General features: G+C 53.3%; 1 protein-coding gene and 1 long non-coding RNA gene across 2 annotated transcripts in view; one reads left to right on the top strand and one right to left on the bottom strand.

The window, feature by feature from the left end:
- LOC115071915 lies at nt 1–2,456 on the top strand. The gene is made up of 2 exons (XR_003850971.1): nt 1–1,965; nt 2,122–2,456. It is a non-coding gene; the product is annotated as an uncharacterized LOC115071915 (long non-coding RNA).
- Galnt10 (polypeptide N-acetylgalactosaminyltransferase 10) overlaps nt 2,030–18,048 on the bottom strand; it is a 168,534-nt gene continuing 152,515 nt past the window's right edge. The window contains exons 8-12 of the mRNA XM_008842336.3: nt 12,295–12,402; nt 6,529–6,750; nt 4,644–4,754; nt 3,780–3,929; nt 2,030–3,253 (exon numbers count right to left, since the gene is read on the bottom strand). Of these exons, the coding sequence (XP_008840558.2) occupies nt 3,095–3,253; nt 3,780–3,929; nt 4,644–4,754; nt 6,529–6,750; nt 12,295–12,402 (750 nt within the window). The 3' untranslated portion in view covers nt 2,030–3,094. The remainder of the gene's footprint in view (nt 3,254–3,779; nt 3,930–4,643; nt 4,755–6,528; nt 6,751–12,294; nt 12,403–18,048) is intronic.

Raw genomic sequence — 18,048 nt, 5'->3', positions numbered from 1 at the left:
TAGAGAAAGTCTGTAGGTTTATTGACAGTCACAGTCACAGCTGTACATGGTAGGTCATTCTTCATGAAGCTTGTTTCTCCAGGCAGGAGAGGGGGTGGTCTTGGGCTTTTCCCCATGGAACTCCTGCAGCTCCTGGGGAGCCCAGCCTTCAAGCTAGTCACAGAGCGAAGAAGACCTTGTTGAACCAAAGCCTTGTTTGGAGTGCACACTAAGACCGTATCACCTGGGACCCCATGGTAGCAGCGGGGACTAACTCGGCGTCAATCCTGAACTGAAATACGACTTGGATTTGTCAGAGAGCATCAGTGGAAAGCAGTGAGGAGGAGGACAGAACTGCACTGTCCCTCTTCTACATCCAGGCTTTAGAAAACACTACAAACGTGTGGCCTCCCGACAAGGACAGGAGTTTGAGAGTCCCAGTTACGACTGTGAAGTGTGGTGGTGTTCTGAGAGGCAGAGACAGAACCACCGGGGTGCGGGGAGGAAATGTGACAGGCAGGAGGTCTGAAGAGGAGCTGTGAGGAAAACACTGTAGACCCACGTGCGGCATCTCTTGCCTGTCCTAAGGCCATGTTCCCCCGACCCATCAGATGTCCCTGCTTTGAGGGAGGACTCATCATCTCTGGCTGTTTCCAAAGCCAGAAGCTTACCACGTGGGAAGCTTACCACGCAAAGGGTTCTGCCTCACACCTGGGACATTCGATACTCCAAAATGTTTCTGGAACCTTCTAGAGTGAAAGGCTGCCTTTCTAGCTACACCATTTTGAGTTTCATCCTCCAAATAAAGCTTTGGAGCAAGAGAGGCCAGTCTGTCCCCTGGCTGGTGGCATGTTCTCCCTGTGACACACCTCAGGTCTCACGAGCTATGACCAGGGCTCAGCAGTTAGAAATTCTGAGGGAAGTTCAGAGGACACACCCACCCATGAAAGAGTGGAGACCCAAGCTGGCTGGGGGTGGCTGCGGCTGCCCCTGCCTCCCGCAGGACTCCTGGTGTGGAGGACAACAGGACTACCTGCATGGCTGGGGTGACCTGGAAACCCAGCAGCTGCTCTGATCACCTTGCCAGATGGTGAGGGACAGGCAGAGCACCCTGGGGTCAGCACGGGGCCCCTCACAGAGCTGCCAGGTCTCTGGAAGCTGGGGGGCCTGGGTCTCAGGTTCTGCTCTAATCCCAGTACCTCCCGCTTGCACTCAGACATGAAGAAAACAGTCAACCCATATGAACTGTACAAGTGCCCTCCCCACCCCCCTTTCTGTTTGTCTAGCAAGGCACTAGGAAGTGGTTCAAGTTTAGGGATCAGCTGTTCAGTTGCATTTTCTCTTTGTAAAAGGCACAGTTTTTATTGTAACAAAGCTGTACTGCCCTCTGATGATCCAGACTCCCCTATTTGTAATGCACATCCTTATTGGATTCTGGGAACCTCCTGTTTTGATTCCTTCCTGGCCAGACACATGTAAAGTAGACCACTCATCTTGAAAAGGATACCAGGAATCCAAAAGCAGGCTGTGCCTGTGAGGATAGAGGCTGTGTGGAAGTGTTCCTATGCCAGGCACTGGACTCCCCTGGAGGCTTGGGATTGCTTGCCCCTCCCACCATTGATAGCCTTGAGACAACATCTCAAAAGCAGATTCCCAGTTCTGCTCCCAGAGCCACGTCTCAGTTATTTCATCCGTACATGGCACTAGAGAGCTGCCCAGCTCTAGTTGGCACCCTGATTTCGAGTGTGTCCTGGACTAGCTGTTGAGGGCCACAGGCTATGAGATTCATTCTGCTTGAGACAATCCACAGCGGGCAGGTTCCTGTCTGAGGGCCTGTTAGGAGTCTGGCAAGGGGCTGGGGGTGGTGGTGGTGGTGGTGGTGATGGGAAAGTAGCTTCTGGCCCCACTGCAATGAGGCTGCAGCTGTGACAGTCAGAGACTGGGTTGCTCCAAAGCCTCTGGTCCCTGTTCCTTCCAGCCCTAGAGGTCACAAAAGGGCCTGTTAGGAGTCTGGCAAGGGGCTGGGGGTGGTGGTGGTGGTGGTGGTCATGGGAAAGTAGCTTCTCAATGAGGCTGCAGCTGTGACAGTCAGCGACTGGGTTGCTCCAAAGCCTCTGGTCCCTGTTCCTTCAAGCCCTAGAGGTCACAAACGTCCTGGGCTCAGGGCTGCCTGACTGATATGTGTGGCTGCTGCTTGAATCTCAGCCTCATATGCCAGCACGCCAGAGTCCAGTGGCACTTCCTGACTGGAGACAGAGCCACACAAGTCCAGAGTTCAGTGAGATCAGAACTATGAGGCAGTCAGAGACTGGCTGTGCTGCCCCCAGTGGACCCAGGAGGCCTCCAGCCTCACATGGGCAGGGAGCTGCCGAGGAGCTGCCAAGGAGAGACAGAGAGGGCCAGGGAAGCATGGGCTGGGGAGCTCTGATCAGCCTGCTCAGTCTACTTGGCCTTTTTCCAAGGCTAGCTGAACTAGCCCCAAAAAGCTGGTGGCTGGGTTGTCCTTATACTCAGAAAGCCCTGAAACTGGACGGGGCATTTGAAATGCCCAGAGCCAGGGAGACATCCTTTGCATCCAGGCTGCCGAGGAAGGTCAGGGGCCCCTTGCTGGAAGTGCTCAGTATAGAGCACTCTGAGGTCCCAGGTGTGGGCTCTCACTGTGAGCCCTGGACCAAGATGGAAGCTGGGCAGTCCTGGCAGTCCGTCCATCCCCTATGCCTACCCCGCAGTAAGGACAGGCCACAGGAGGGCTTTGCAGGGGCTGGCACATAGGCCAATGTCACATCTCTTTCTAGAGTAGTGCCTGGGAGCTGCCCTAGGGCTGAGTAACTTCACAGGGCTCTGGGCAAGAGGCTGCCCAGGTGTGCCCAATGTGACACTCAGGTGACATGCTGACAGGTTCTGGAGCTCTGCTGTGATGTCAGCAGACCCTGCCTTCTTGTGGGGCCCTTTGTAGGCTCTATTCTCTACACATGACACAGGTGCTTCAAGACTCCCCTGCCCCCAGCCATTAAGCCCAGCACCTTGGTGCCCACACAGGCCCCTTCTCCCTTGAGAGGAAGGCTTCATGGGCGCTGGAGGGGACCCGTGGGGCTTGCCGAGGGGCTGTGAGGGTTCAGTTTCTGTTGAATTTTTCCAAGACTGTGGAGTTGGTGTGTTCAAAGAGCCACTGCTGGGTGAGGGAGGATGGGTTGCAGGTGTTCATGAAGATCCTGTGGTCACTCTGGCTACAGTCCATGCAGCTATCAGTCACAGGGTGGTACAGGGTCTTGTCCTACAAGGCGGAGCAGGGAGTCAGGCAGACAGCACCAGGGATAACAAGACACCAGTCATGGTAGGCAACGAGGAGGCATGGCAGCCGCTTGGGACTCACGTCCCGCCGGCCCTGCTCCCTGCATGCAATCAGATGCGGCCCAGCATCCTCTGCCTTGTCATGGGCCCAACGTCACTTCCAGGCCAAGGCCCTCAGCACTGCCTGCTCCAATCAATGCCACTGGTTCCCTGTGAAGTGGCGTGGACCTCTCTCTCTCTCCGTCTCTCTCTGTCTCCCTGTAGCCCTGGCTGGCCTGGAACTCGCTATGTAAACCACGCCCACCTTGGCTTTCCTTTTCAAAGCTCGGTTGACATCTCTGGCTTCTTGCTCGTGCCTGGGCAATGGCAGGACAGGGTGGTGGAACACAGGGATGAGTGGGCGGGCTCTTTAAGAAGCAGGTAGGCACTGCCTTCCTTAAGACAACCCACCCACCAAGCCAGCGGGTAGTATGGCTCCTCCCCCTCCCCATCCTGCCCCCAACGCGCACCTTCCTGTACTTCCACAGCTGGTTGCCCTTCATGCTGTGGCAATCGTAGAGGGTGACTGGGCTGGTGCGGGAGACCGCGTCAAAGCAGAATTTCTTGGTGTGCTGAGGGTCTCCGGGCCGGATGTCCTCCCTCCAGGTGAAGGTAAAGACCTGAGCACATAGGGAGTCACTATAGGGACAGCAAAGCATGGGGAAGTCCCCTCTTGCTACATTGTCTTTGGTTTTTAATTAATTGATTATTGTGCCATGGTGTGTGTGTAGAGGTCACGGGAGAACTTGCTGGAGTTGGTTCTCCCCTTCAACCGTGGGTTCTGGGGTTGGAGCTCAGGTGGTCAGGCTTGCATGGCACCTTTACCTGATGAACCATCTCTCCAGCTAGCCCCCTTTAGTCACTTTATAAGAGGAAGAGACAGACTCAGGGAGCCAACTCCATCTGCCTCCTGGTGTGATGCCCTCCCTGAAGTCATGAACCCACAGGAAGGCCCTTGCTGGAGCTGGGAAGAGGCTGGGGCCAAAATCTAAGGCCTGTAGAACTGAGAACTGCAAGCTAAATAAACTTCTGTTCTTTATAAATTACTTAGCATGTGGCACTCAGTTACAGTAACAGAAACCAGAGAAAGAAAGCAGATCAGGCACTTGTACACACACACTCAGGACTTCTTAGTGACACCTAAAAGTTGTCTATTTGTTCTAAGCCATGTGGTGCATGTTTGTCAAACAGACCAGATGGATGGTGGTACCTGCTATGTGCAGGAATCCCCTTCCCCCTTCTCCAGGTGCTCAAGAAACCCCATGATTCGCAGCTGACAACTGTCACTCCTCATGGAGTGTGAGGACCCTGGCAGCCCCAGGGGTGGCCCTTACCTGTATGTTGTTCCAAGCAGCTTCCCCACGGACACAGCTCTCCAGCCTCAGTGGGGAGCCCAGGGTCCCGTGCTTTGTGTCTGTGCACAATCCCGTGCCCACGTTGCGAATCTGGTGGGGGAAAAGGGGAAGACCGACCACTAAGGCGCCTCAGGGCACCCTGTGGTGGTTTGAATGAAAGTGTCCCCCACAGGCTCCAAGTATTTGGACGTTTTGTCCCCAGATGGTGGTGCTGTTTTGGGAGGTTTTAGAAGGTGTGGCTATCCTGGAGGAAGCACGTCACTGGGGGTGGGCTTAGAGAGTTCTTAAGCCTTGCCAGATCTCCAGGTGCTCTCTTGGTTCCTGTGCCTGCGTGACGATGTGAGAGCTTAGCTTCTGCTACTCCTGCTCCAGCACCTCCAGACACCTTCCCTCCCTGCCATGATGGACTGTAATACCCCTGGAACCGTAAGCTCAAATAAATGCTTCCTGCTATAAATTGCTTGGGTCAGTGTTTCTATCACAGCAACAGAAAAGTGACTAATACACACCGCTGGGCCCTGCTGGGAGGGAAGGGACCAGGGCAGAGACGATGAAGACAGAATAGTGAACTGCCTTAAAGGCTGGTGGGAGGTCTTTGTGTCAGCGAGGGACAGGAATCCCAGAGGGTCCCCAGTGTGGCTGTGCCTGAGCCCACACCGAGAGAATCCTACCCAGCATCTTGGAATCCAATTTTACCTCCATTCCAGAGGCCTGAGGGACAGGCGGTCCAGGGATGGTAACTTGGAGAGTCTTAGAGATCACAAAATCTTTGCTGTCCACGGAGGACAGCAAAGTGTCAGGAGTTCAGCCCATCCCTACGCAAAAGAACAGCAGCAGCCCTGGCCCCCTCTCAGCCATGAAGGCTGGTGGGGTGGGATTTGGAGCTCTTGGCTGTAGATCTGAGCAGGACATAGGCCTCACCAAGAAGCACAGTAGAAACGTCTGAATTAGTCTCTCGGCAGCAGAGACTGGCTTAGCACAAAATCCTGAGTTTCCTCCCCAGCATCACAAACAAAAGAAAACAAAAACCAAACCAAACCTGGCAGAATGTCATAAAAAGGTAAAAGGTGAAATTCATGCCAACCCGGTTTTAATTCTTCTGTACGTACAACACTCAACAGCACACAAAACAAAACCAGAAAACAACAAAAAATCAGCCCCACAAGGACAGGGCCTGTGCTGGACAGCTTCAGTTGTCAACCTGGGTGTAGGGAGCCTCAACTGAGGAACTGTCTCCATTGGACTGGCCTGTGGCCATGTCTGTGGGACATCGTCTTGATTGTCGAGTGATGTGGGAGGGCCCAGCGTAGTGTGTGTGGTGCCATCCCTGCGCAGCTGTTGTATAAAAAAAACAGGCTGGGGGGGGGCGTCTAGAGAGATTGCTCAGTGGTTAGAGCGCTGGCTGCTTTTGCAGAAGACCCAGCTTCAATTCCCAGCACCCACATGGCGGCTAACAACAGTCCATAGACCCAGTTCCAGGGGATCCGAGGACCTCTTCTGGTCTCTGTAGGCATTTTACAACATGAGTGCACTTACATACCTGCAGGCATAACATTCATACACATAAAATAAAATAATAATAATAAAAAGAGCAGGCTGAGCACAGGCCAGAGGTGCAAGCCAGTAAGCAGCGTTCCTCCACGGTCTGTGCTCCAGGTTCCTGCCCTGAGCTCCTACCTTGGCTTCCCTTGATGATGGACTGTGCTGTAAGCAAATAAACCCTTTCCTCCCAAGCTGGTTTTGGTCAGTGTTTTGTCATAGCAATGGGAAGTAACTAAAACGGGGCCCAAGAGAGAATGTAACATTTAGATTTTCCTGGCATGTTTTTGGGAGTCTGTGCCCAGCCCTGTCCCTCCACACTCACTTCTCCCCATGCTGCAGCTGGGGGCTCCACAGGTGGATAGAACTTGGGCAGGTCCCAGGCGATGCTGGTCATAAACCACTTGAAGCTCTTGCAGTTAAGGGTGCTGCGGAGCTTTTTCTGGGCCACGACATCGCCGGCAGACAGGTGGCGGTACTCTGGCCGGCGCTGGTAGATGTATTCGGCGAATTCATCCATCCACACCTCAGCCACCCGCTTCAGGTTCTGGAGGTGAGAGGTGGGGGGAGGGTCAGGATTGCACCCCAGGTCAGGCTGTGGGGTGGAGGGGTCAGGATTGCACCCCAGGTCAGGCTGTGGGGTAGGGGGGGTCAGGATTGCACCCCAGGTCAGGCTGTGCTGCAAGGGGCCTGGAAAACCAGGGCATTTATCACAGACCTGGTCCCACACATGGTCAGGCCTTCTAGGCTGTGTAGTGACAGTTGGGTCAATGATGAGCACTGTATGAGAAGGTGTTCATGGGAGACCACTGCCTGTGGTGACTGTATGACATCCCTAGAGGACGAGGTCCGATGATACATCTCTCAGAGTACGTTCTTCCAAGTGACACGTGGCTATATCTCTATTTATTGTGTATGTATAGTGTATGATTGTGTGCATGTGTGGACACACAGATGTGCTCACCCATTCACATGCATGTGGAGGTCAGAGGTCAACATCTAGATGTCCTTCTCAATCAGTCACCTTTTAAATTTATCTCATTACATCATTTTAATTTATTTTGTGTGAAAGTGAACATGTGTGGATGTGCGAGTGCACGTGTGTGAATGTGTGAGTGTGAACGTGTATGGATGTGCGAGTGTGCACGTGTGTGGATGTGCGAGTGTGCACGTGTGTGGATGTGTGAGTGTGCATGCCATGGCACATGTATGGAGGTCAGATGACAACATGGAGGACTTGGTTCTCTCCCTCCACCACGTGAGTCCTGGATCTAACTCAGTCGTTTGACTTGGTGGCAGGTGCCTTTGCCCTGCGCCGTCTCACCAGCTCCTGCACCGCACCGTCTCACCAGCTCCTGCACCTTATTTTCTGAGACAGGGTCTCTTACTGAACCTGGTGCTCACTGATTTGGCTAGCCTGGCTGGCCAGTGAGCCTCGGGGATCTGCCTGTCTCTGCAGCCCCTTCTTTCCCCGCAGCACTGGGGTTCCAGCATGTAGGTGCTGGGGACCCACACTCAGTCCTCATACAGAGCCAACACTACCCACCGAGCCATCTCCCAGGACCCTCTATTTATTACTGTGATCATTTAATGACTATGGTTCTTAAAAATTTTTATTTTATTTTACATGTATGAGTGTTATGCCTGCATGTGTGTAAGTCACTCATGTCGTGCAGTGTCCTTGGAGGACAGAAGAGGCCGTTGGATCCCCTGGAACTGGAGTTACAGGCATTTGTTAGCTGCCATGTGGGTGCTAGGAATTGAACCCAGGTCCTCTGTAAGACCAAGCAGTGCTCTTAACTGCTGAGCCATCTCTCCAGCCCCACAAAGACAGATTTTCTTAATTTGCCTTTTTGAGACAGGGTCTCCCTGCAGCCTCAGCTAACCTGGAACTCACTATGTAGACCAGGCTGGCCTTGATCTCACAGAGATCTGCTTGCCTCTGTCTCCTGAGTGCTGGGACTACAGGCGTGCGTCACCACGCCCGGCTGATTATAGTTTTTTTGAGACAGGGCTGTATTCAAGTTTGAGCTAGCCTCAAATTTGCTAAATATCTGAAGATGACCTTGAACTTCTGATCCTCCTGCCTCCATCTCCTAAGTCTTGGGATCACAGGTTGGTGCCACGATGCCTACCTTGCGCGCTCTCTCTCTCTCTCTCTATATATATTTTGAGGCAGGGTATCCCATAGCCCAGGCTAGCCTCAAAGTCACTGTGTGGTAGACTGACCTTGAACTCCCAATTCTCCTGTCTCCAGGGTGCCCTCTATCACTCTCCACCCTATTCCTTTGAGACAAGGTCTCCCACTGAGACTGGAGCTAGGCAGGGGACCAGCAAGCCCCAGAGACCCTCCTGCCTCTGCCCATCCATCCCCAGGCTGTTACAGGCACAAGGGTTCAGTCTGGCTTGTTATGTGGGTGCTGGAATCCAAACTCAGATCCTCATGCTTGTGCAGCCAGGCACTCTTTTAAAAACTATTTTATTATTTTAATTTTCTTGTGTATGAGTGTATTGCCTGCATGTATGTAAGCACACCCATGTCATGCAATGCCTGCAGAGATCAGAAGAGGGTGTCAGATTCCCTGAAACTGGAGTTACAGATGATTGCTAGCCGCCATGTGGGTGCTGGGAACTGAACCCAGGTCCTCTGCAGGAGCAGCCAGTGCTCGTAACTGCCGAGTTATCTCTCCAGCCCGCACCAAGGCACTCTTACCCAACCAGTCATCTCTTCAGCTCTGCAAAGCCAACCCAAGTTGGGGATCTGTCATTTTCAACCAAGAATTCTGACCAATTTCCATGATAAAAGTAATGTGCACCCCAAAGGTCTAATCCCAGTAGTAGGCAGGATTTCTAACAAGCCCTTTATTATAAAGCCAAAGGACGGTTGATTAGAAAACCAACCACCAGTGGCAATCAGAGGCCCCTGATAAGGAGACAGCCTGCAGGTCTGGAAGATCGAAGCCTTGCGTGATAACCGTGAGAAAATTCTGCTTTCGGAAGCAGTGTAGACTCCGGGCAGAACTTCAAAGCACACTCAGGATTCAGGGGCTGTTCCTGCTTGGAAATCTCTTCCTGTAGCCTCTGGCTGTTGCCAGGGGCCGATCTGTCCCCCCCAGGACACATACATGTAACTGGGCAGTCTTGATCCCTGTCCTGAAGTTAATCTGGATTTTCTTCTGAAGGCTTTAGGCTGTAACCAGTTATTCTCACCTAGGTGTGAAGGACTGCTCTAGGAGGGGATGGTATCGCAGGGCTAGCAAATGTTCAAGTATTTTCTTGTGGAGATTTGAGCTCTGCACACCAGATGGTCTCAAGGCTGAGAGCCATAAAACAGCCAGAGATGCTATGTAAATGAGGGGGAGTGGCTACGCACCAATAAAACTTTATGATGCTGCCATTTGATTTTCCTGTATCACAAATTCTTTTGATTCCCCCCACCTGTTTGAAACTGTGAAAAGCATCCTTAGCTCTTGAGCCACACAGAAAGTCACTGTCTCTGTACAGGGAAGTGAAGGGAAGGAAGCCATTCACAGGTACAGGGACCCTGCCCTATGGTGGGACTCAGACTGGGACCTCAGAGACAGTGAGCCCAGTGCAGAGAGTTACTGCCACCAGGTGCCAGTGCAGCAAAGGCTATGATTCATTTCAAACTGCGCCTGGTGGAAGTGGAAGGCCCCAGAGCCTGTGTACCAGGAACATTCTGGAACACAGAACTCTTCTTCCCTGGCTTAGCCATCAAGACCTTTGGCTTATTATCTGCATGTTTGTTTGTTTTTCTTTTCTTTTCTTTTTTTTGTGTATATACATGTGTGCAGGTGTGCATACCCATGTAGAGGCCAGAGATCCATGTTAAGTGCTTTCCTCCATAATTTCGCACTTTGTTTTTTGACAGCGGGTATCTCAATGAACTTGAAATTCACTAACTCTGCTAGACCACCTGCCTAGCCAGCAGGCCCTGGGGACGCCCCCCATCTCTGCCTCCACAGTGCAGAGCCATTGTACTGGCTTTTATGTGGGGACTGGGGATCCAAACTCAGGTCCTCACACTTGCAAAGCAAACACTTTACCCATGAATCATCTTCCTAGCCTTGTGTGTTTCTTTTGAGACAAGGTCTTGCTCTGTAGCCCAGGCTGGCCCCAAAGTCATAGTAATCCTCCTGCCTCAGTCTCCCCAACAGCTGTGCTGCACATCTGGTTCTATTGAAATCACCAATGCATGGCTGTATTTTCTAGACATGGTAGAGCATGCCATTTCTCCCAGACACTGGCCTTTGGCATAGCTGACGAGACCCAATGGGAGGACTTTCCAGTTGCCAGTTGCTTCTTAAACAAAAAATTATATTAGCCGGGCATGGTCGTGCACGCCTTTAGTCCCAGCATTCAGGAGGCAGAGGCAGGTGGATCTCTGTGAATTCAAGACCAGCCTGGTCTATAACAGGGAGTTCTAGGCCAGCCACAATGACATAGTGAGATCTTGTCTCAAGAAACAAAAACGACAAACAAAATCACTATAGTTGAGAGAGAGAGAGAGAGAGACAGAGACAGCACAGAGGCCAGAGGACAGCTTGTGGGAACTGGCTCTTTCCTGCTGCTACGAGGGTCCTCAGGACTGAACTCATGCTGTCAGGCTTGGCAGCAGGTACCTTTACGTGCGGAGCCATCCCACTGGCTGCAGTGACTTCCAAGATGTCTCCCTTGTTAGGGGTCTGAAAGGCCTTCAGGGTTCATATGCCTTCATATGCCCCTTAACCCCTCTCCTCTGGCTGCAGGACACCTCTCTGTGCCTCAGTTACAGACCAGCCTGTACTTGGCCTAGAGGTGGGAGTGTCGTGTGGCAGCACACAGGCTCTCTTGGTACCGCCGGAACCCCCAAGTGTTGTTCTGGGAGCTAGGGCTCTAGAACGCTTTAGATTTGGTTGTTAATATACTGGGCCAACTTTTTGTTTTGAGGGACAGGATCTTGCTATGCAGCCTGGGCTGGCCTTGAATTCGCCATCACCCTGCCTCACCTCCCCGAGTGCCGGGAAGACTAAACAGTTTGCATCTGACCTGCAACCGAATGACGGCTGTGAGCAGATGCAATGGAAGCTGGCACCTGAAACAGAGCCAGAAAGGGGCAGCTGGGCCCACAGGGAGGAGGTGGGATGCTACCTGGGCTGGTCCATGTCAAACGCAGGACCTGACAGTCATCCAAGGGCATTAATGCTCAAACAGGACTTGTATGAGACACAGAAGCTTCATGCTCAGCCTCAGCTGTTAACAGAGATGCTGCCACTTAACGCTAGTCTCAATGACAGAAGCCACCGTTCAGGGCATGGTTCCCAGGCGCCTGTCAGATTCAAGGAAGTCTGGGTTGGGGTCTGAGTTATTTAATGTCTCTGTTTCACTCTCCGTAACTGTGGAGAATAAAACCCGGGAGAGGAAGATCAGTGTGCTTGCTGCTCTGCAGGACGCCAGGCTGGAAGGAAGGTTTCTAGGGAGTCACCACAGCCTTCCAAACGCTCCTCTCTGGCTGGTGGGCAGGAGGTGGTGTGGATTCTGGGTCCTGCCTGGCATTCCTTGGGGAAGGCCAAGGGCATCTCAGATGATTACTGCCTTTGTGTGGGCCTAATCTGGTACCCAGAGCTCTGCCAAGGGGCAGTCCAAAGCGCAGTGGGCCTGGAGGCTGTCCTTAGAGACACTGGACACTAGAGGGTGCTGCTGGCCACCTTCAAGGCCTTGTCTGGGCTCTGCAGCAGAATCCTCGCTTGCAAAGCCTGGGAAGGCAGACAGCAGTTGGGGAACCCAGGATGATAGGAGTCGGGGTACTGAGCTAGATGGTCCCCGAAGCCCCTTTGTCAGAGTGTGCCTGGGCCCTGACCTTTCCTGTGCCCAAGCTGTGTGGTGGCTTTCGCCGTGGCATCAGCCTTCGCTTTTCTTTTGAGGTCACTTTGATTTTTTTTCCAAGATATTTAATGCCCCCATCTCCCTCCCCTAACCCCCTTCTCCCCATCCCAGCCCTTTACATTGGATTTCACTTGGAGATCGGCTAGCAGCTACTTAGCCTGGAGCCCAGGGTTGTCTCCAGCCCCCCAGAAAGCCCCCACCTTACCCGGGCCAGGCTAATTCCAGCAGGGACTTTGTAGGGCACATACTTCCTGTAGATGTGGCCCACCCTGGAGCAGGGAATGTCCTCCATGCGGCCCCCACACATCCACACCTGCGGGGAGAGAAGAGAGGTGATGGGCCTGTCTCTGCATCCCCACCCCCTCGAAGGCCAGCACATCCCGATCTTCTGAAGCCAAAGCACAGCATAATGGCGATTCAAATACAGCAAAGACGCTGCAGTGGGGAGAGCTGACAGTCACAGCAGCCTGGCACTCCATACAGGGCCCACTGTGGACATAGGGAAGAGAAGCCAAGGGACGGGCAGACGCTGTGGTGGGGCTAGAACAAAAAAACCTCGAGCATGACATGGCCACTGCCTTCCCGAACCCACAGCAGCTGTGGTAACCTGTGCAAGATGTCCAACGATACAAGGATGGCGCTGCTCATGGAATGCTGTGGGTATAGGCCTGGGCCGGTAACGGTCCACATTCCAGGCCACCGGGGCTTTGGCCATGGAGGGACCAGCGTAGGACACTGATGACCCCAGTTCTGCACAGAGCCTTTGCTGCCTTGATCCGCCTGGTGGGTGCCGGAGGCTGGGCTTCATTGAAGTTCCACTGTTTTGGGCTCTTGCAGCGGTCCTGCATGGATGCAGGATGCACGCTGTCTCCACATGCAGTTAGTGGAGTTCTGTGTGGAGCAATGAAGTTCTGTTCTGATTGTGGGTGAGAGGAAAGCCCTGGCAAGTCAACCCAACGCAACAGTGATCTCAAGACAATGAGTTCCGGCCAAGTTTAGTTTTAAAGTAAAAGATATTGATCACAGTGACTGTCCCCTCAGAAAGGGGTGACAGGGAAGCATGATCCCACCAGGTGGCTATGTCTGCTCGTTGCCAGGCCCTGTTTTGCCTTTCGTAGAGGTGGCGCTGAGCTTGTGAGGACACGTTGCCCTGCTCTGGTTTTGAAGGTCTTCCAGGCAGCTGACCAGGTCAGTGGCCAGCTCCCCTCACTTTCGCACCAGCCAAGGCTGTTCCAAGCTTTGCCTGGCTAGGGTGCCTTCCACTGTGCGAACAGGTGACCAAGTTCCAAAGCCCTCTCTCTGCTCAAACCTCCAGTTCCTTTAGCCCTGTCTGCACTGGCTGCCGCCTAGAGGATCCTGAGGAACCACCAGCCTGAAGGACACAGGACATGGGGTGTCCTTGCTCTGCCAGGAGGCTCGAGGCAGCAAAGATGTTCCCAGAGCTCAGGATTATCTGCTACTTCAGGAGGACCTGGCTTCAGGCGCTGGGCTTACTCCCTGGACCCCCGCCCAGAATGGAGGCGCTGGCGGCCAACTCAACATGAGAGTTCCTTCCCTTCAGACTGCTGCTGGCTACTGAGTCCACCGGGCACCCTGCTTGGACTACCCATTCTTGGCATCACCCAGGACGCCAGCATGTCCGAGGTGTTCCCTGGGGCGTCTTCTCTCATCTCTCTCTTGTGTTCTGGCCCGATGCTCCCATAGCTGCTTCCTGACCTCGGCTACCTTCCAACACTGTGCAGATCTTGGATCTCAGCAGGGGCTCCCTCCCCCCCCTTGCCCACACAGCACATGGTGGGATTTCTTCTTTGCTTTTGTCTGAAGCACAGTAACTGTCTGCATGGATGAGTGTTGGCTGTGGTCCTCCTGCAGTGGGCTTGGCGGTCTCTGCCTGTCAGTACTCCTACTGTGTGGGGGACTGTCCGCCTACCTGTTCTTCCCGGGGCTGGTGACCAGCTAGCCAGCTGCAGTCCTTACCCTTGTGGGTGCTGAGGCTGAGGATATTTCTGTTTGTTTTTGAGAAAGGATCTCATGTAGCTCAGGCTGCCTTGAGCTCACTATTGAGGATGATCTTTTTCTTTGGATTTTTTCTTATTTCTTATTTTTACTTTATGTGTATTAGTGTCTTGCATGCATGCAAGTGTGCACATATCATGCAATGCCCTCAGAGGTCAGAAGAGGGCATCGGATCCCCTGGAACTGGAGTTACAGTTGTTAGCCACCATGTGGGTGCTGGGAATTGAACCTGGGTCTTCTGCAAGAGCAGCCAGTGCTCTAATTCCTGAGCCATCTCTCCAGCCCCATCTGAGGATGATATTGAATTTCTCATCTGCGAGTCTTCATCTCCTAAGTGCTGGAACCATAAGAATGTGCCACTATGCCTAGCTCATGGGTACGCGTGTGTGTGCGGGTGTGTGAATATGTGCAGAGGTCAGAGGTTAATCTTGGGTGTCATTCCTCAGGTGCCATCTACTATTTTGACACTGGCCTGGGGCTTGCCAAGTAGTCTAGGCTAGCTGGCCAGAGAGCACCAGGGATCCTCCTGTCTCTGCCTCGCCAGTGCTGGCATTATAGGTACACACCACCATGCCCATCTTTGTTATTTTGCAACAAGATCTCCTGTAGCCCGGCTGGCCTTAAACTCCCCATCTGCCAGCCTTTACTTTCCGAGTGCTGAGATTACATGAGATTACAGGTGTGCACCACCCCACATGGCTCATGGGTATGCTCATGGTCATGATGCAGTGAGGCTCTGGGATGGGGGCCACAGGAGAAAACTGCAGCTGCCAGTGGCCCCTCTGTAACCAGTCAAGAGGGCCCTATAGGCCTGTAGCAGCCGCCAGCATGGGGGAGGGCCATGTGGAGAGGGACGGCCACCTGTTGGAAACCTGGGCTTGGTCTTGCTGCAGACACATTCCCCGATTCTTGGCGACTCCAGCGTAAGATGGTTTTCTGTTCCTTTCCGTGTGAAAGTCCTTTCCAGCCTTCTGCATCCTCCACGCAGAGTCTGCGTGGAGGGTGTCTCACCTGCTGGATTTGTCAGTGGCCCCCAGTGCCTGGCACCAGGCTTTGTCTGTGACAGGCGCACCGTCTGTCCTTGCAGGATTCTGGAGGGGCAAGTGAATGAAGCGACCCAGTGGGTGTGGGGACAGGAGGATGGCTGAAAGAGGGCGAGTTGCTCCTGTGGGCAGGCCCTGGATCCGGTGTCGTTTTGCTTGTGGTAACTTAGCCAAGAGAGTAGCCACTGGCTGAAGCAGATGGTGTCATTCTGTCCTGGGTGAAGGCCTCAGTCCCATCGCTCTCTGGCTGGATCCTGGCTTCATGCTGCCTTGGGTGAAATGGGACAGACACAGGAGGCCAGAGCATGTCACTACCATGGTTCTGTTCCTCACCTCTGTCTTAGGACAACTCTCAACTGGAAAGATGGAATCTCAGGACTGAGATCAGGGTGGGGTCGGGGACACACTCCTTCCTGGGAGAGACAGCCAGAGGCCTAGGACGGCATCCTGAGGTGCCGGGCTGCAGGGGCCAAGGCAGGTCCCAGTCCCCAGGCTTGGCTCTGTCTCAGTCAATCACGCTGTCTTCAATCCCTGCCTCCATCTCGGCATGGCACCTCTCACTTCAGAGGCCTGCAGAAGTCAAGTCCTTCCCCAGCTGACCCCTATCCTGGCTCCAGGAGGGCCAGAGGCTGCAGCTGGCTTTGGGCTGGGCAAGAAACCATCAGGTCAAGGAGACTCAAGGAGTCTCTTGCAGGTGAGGGAGACAGAGCCCCTTTTACTGGGCTGCTGGGGAGCTCCAGGAGACACAGCATAGAGAGGGAGTCATAGCAGACTGCCTGGACCCCTGTGAGAGGGGTGGGTCTCTGCACCAAGCCTGGCACATCTGGGAACTGCGGCAATGTTGGGTCTTTAAGCCTTTTACATATGTTACGTTGATTTGGGTTTGCTCATTTGTACAAGAGTTCCATTGAATGATGGGGTCAGAGGGGAGGGGGGGAGGTGGAAAGAGAGGAGAAGCTGGTGGGAGACGGAGCTACGGAGCCCAAGATTTAGCCAGCCTAAAGCTGACAAGATGCCTACCTCCAAGCAGGGGGCCGACTCAGTGAGTTCTGGGAAACAGAGGCCTGTTAGGGTCAGGGACAAGGAGACACACGGCACCAGTGACTGTTCCAGAGGTTCTAGGGACTTGGGAAGGTTTCAGTTTTATTTTGGGATGGGTCTCATGCAGCACAGGCTGGCCTTGAACTCCAGATTCTCCTGTTTCCCAAATGCTGGGAACACAGGCACGCACCACTAAATTCTGGGGATTGAACCCAGAGCCTCGTGCATGCTAGACACACACTCTACCGACTGAGCTATATCCTTAGCCCTCCCCTCCCCTTCCCTTCTCTCTGTCTCTCTCTCTGTTTCTTTCTTGGGAGACAGAGTGTTGCTATTATGCAGCCCAGACTAGCCTCAAACTCACAGCAATCTGCCTGCCTCAGCCTCTGAATACTGAGACTACAATCGTGTGCCACCACGCCTGACCATTCATCAGTGGTGACACAGATATTGTGTGTGTGTGTGTGTGTGTGTGTGTGTGTGATAGTAACTCACAAATGCTATGTAAGCGCTCTGCAAATGAGCTATGTCCTCAGCCCTGGAATGTCTTTTCTGGAACTTTCCCACCAGGAGAAACAGGCCTGGTCTGGAATTAGAGCCAGACTATTAATCTGTCAGGCCTGATGGGACAGATAGATTCATCTTAATTTCTGGAAATACACTGGTGACTTTCAAGTCACTGTCTTCTCCATCACTACGAAGAAGGGAGTCTCAGCAGAGATTAATCAGAGGGTGTCTGGCCCTTGGGAGAGGCCCAGCCCCGACTAAGGCAGAGCTGCATGTTCATTGAGGCACTGAGGCAGATGGATGGGCCTCTCTTGGCCCTCAGCTTGGAACACTGCACCTGCAGGTGGGCTGTCCTGGCTCCAGGAAACCCAGTTCTCAAGCCAGGAGAGAAAGCTGAAGGAGGAACTCCTCCCTTCCAGAGCCCAAGGCCCCTCATTACACCAGCTCATTTCCCCTGGAGAGTGACCAACATAATTGGATCAGATGGAATTCGAGCCAGCCTCCTCCCCAAGCCTCCAGCATGGCTTCATTACTGAGCCTTTTGTAAATAAACTGTGTCGAGGAAGAAGAAAACACATTTGTTCTGCCGTGATTGCCTGATGAGTGACATTAGATGGGTCTTTCAAACACACGGAATCAAATGAAATCATTTCGGGTTTAGAAATCCCTTTGTGACCAGTTTGCTGTTTTCCACAGTGGGAGTTTCTGGAGAGCCAAAGAGCCGGGAACTTGGAGCAGGCTCTGGCCATGACACAGCTGTGCTGAGTAGTCAAGCAACAGATATTTGCTAAGCGCCTTCCCATGCCAGGCAGTGCTGCAGATGTAGCACCGAGTGGGGCACAAGTGATCCCTGCACCACTGGTGTGCTGGATGCATTAGTGTCAACTTGACACACCTGGGTGGAAGGAGCCTCAATTGGGGAATTGCCTCCATAGGACTGGTCTGTGGCCATGCCTGTGGGGCATCTTCTTGACTGCTGAGTGGTGTGGGAGGGCCCAGCCCACTGTGGGTGGTGCCACCCCTAGGCAGGTTGTCCTGTGTTGGATAAGAAAGCAGGCTGAGCAGGGGCCAGGGAAACAAGCCAGTAAGCAGCGTTTCTCCATGGCCTGTGCTCCAGCTCCAGCCTCCAGGTTCCTGTCCTGAGTTCCTACCTTGGGCTCCCTGATGAACTGTGACCTGGGAAATGTAAGACAAATAAACCCTTTCCTCCCCAAGTTGGTAGTGGTCAGAGTGTTTTGTCACAGCAATGGAGAAACAAACTAGGACAGAAATTGGTACCAGAGGGTGGGATATTGCTGTGATAGATATTGCTGTGACACCTGACCTTGGTGTTTTGGGGAGGACTGTGGAAG

Source organism: Nannospalax galili, unplaced genomic scaffold, assembly GCF_000622305.1.
Source record: "Nannospalax galili isolate Female #2095 unplaced genomic scaffold, S.galili_v1.0 scaffold940, whole genome shotgun sequence".
NCBI lineage: Eukaryota > Metazoa > Chordata > Mammalia > Rodentia > Spalacidae > Nannospalax > Nannospalax galili.
Note: the sequence above shows the minus strand (reverse complement) of the source record. Positions and strands in the feature narration are given on the sequence as shown.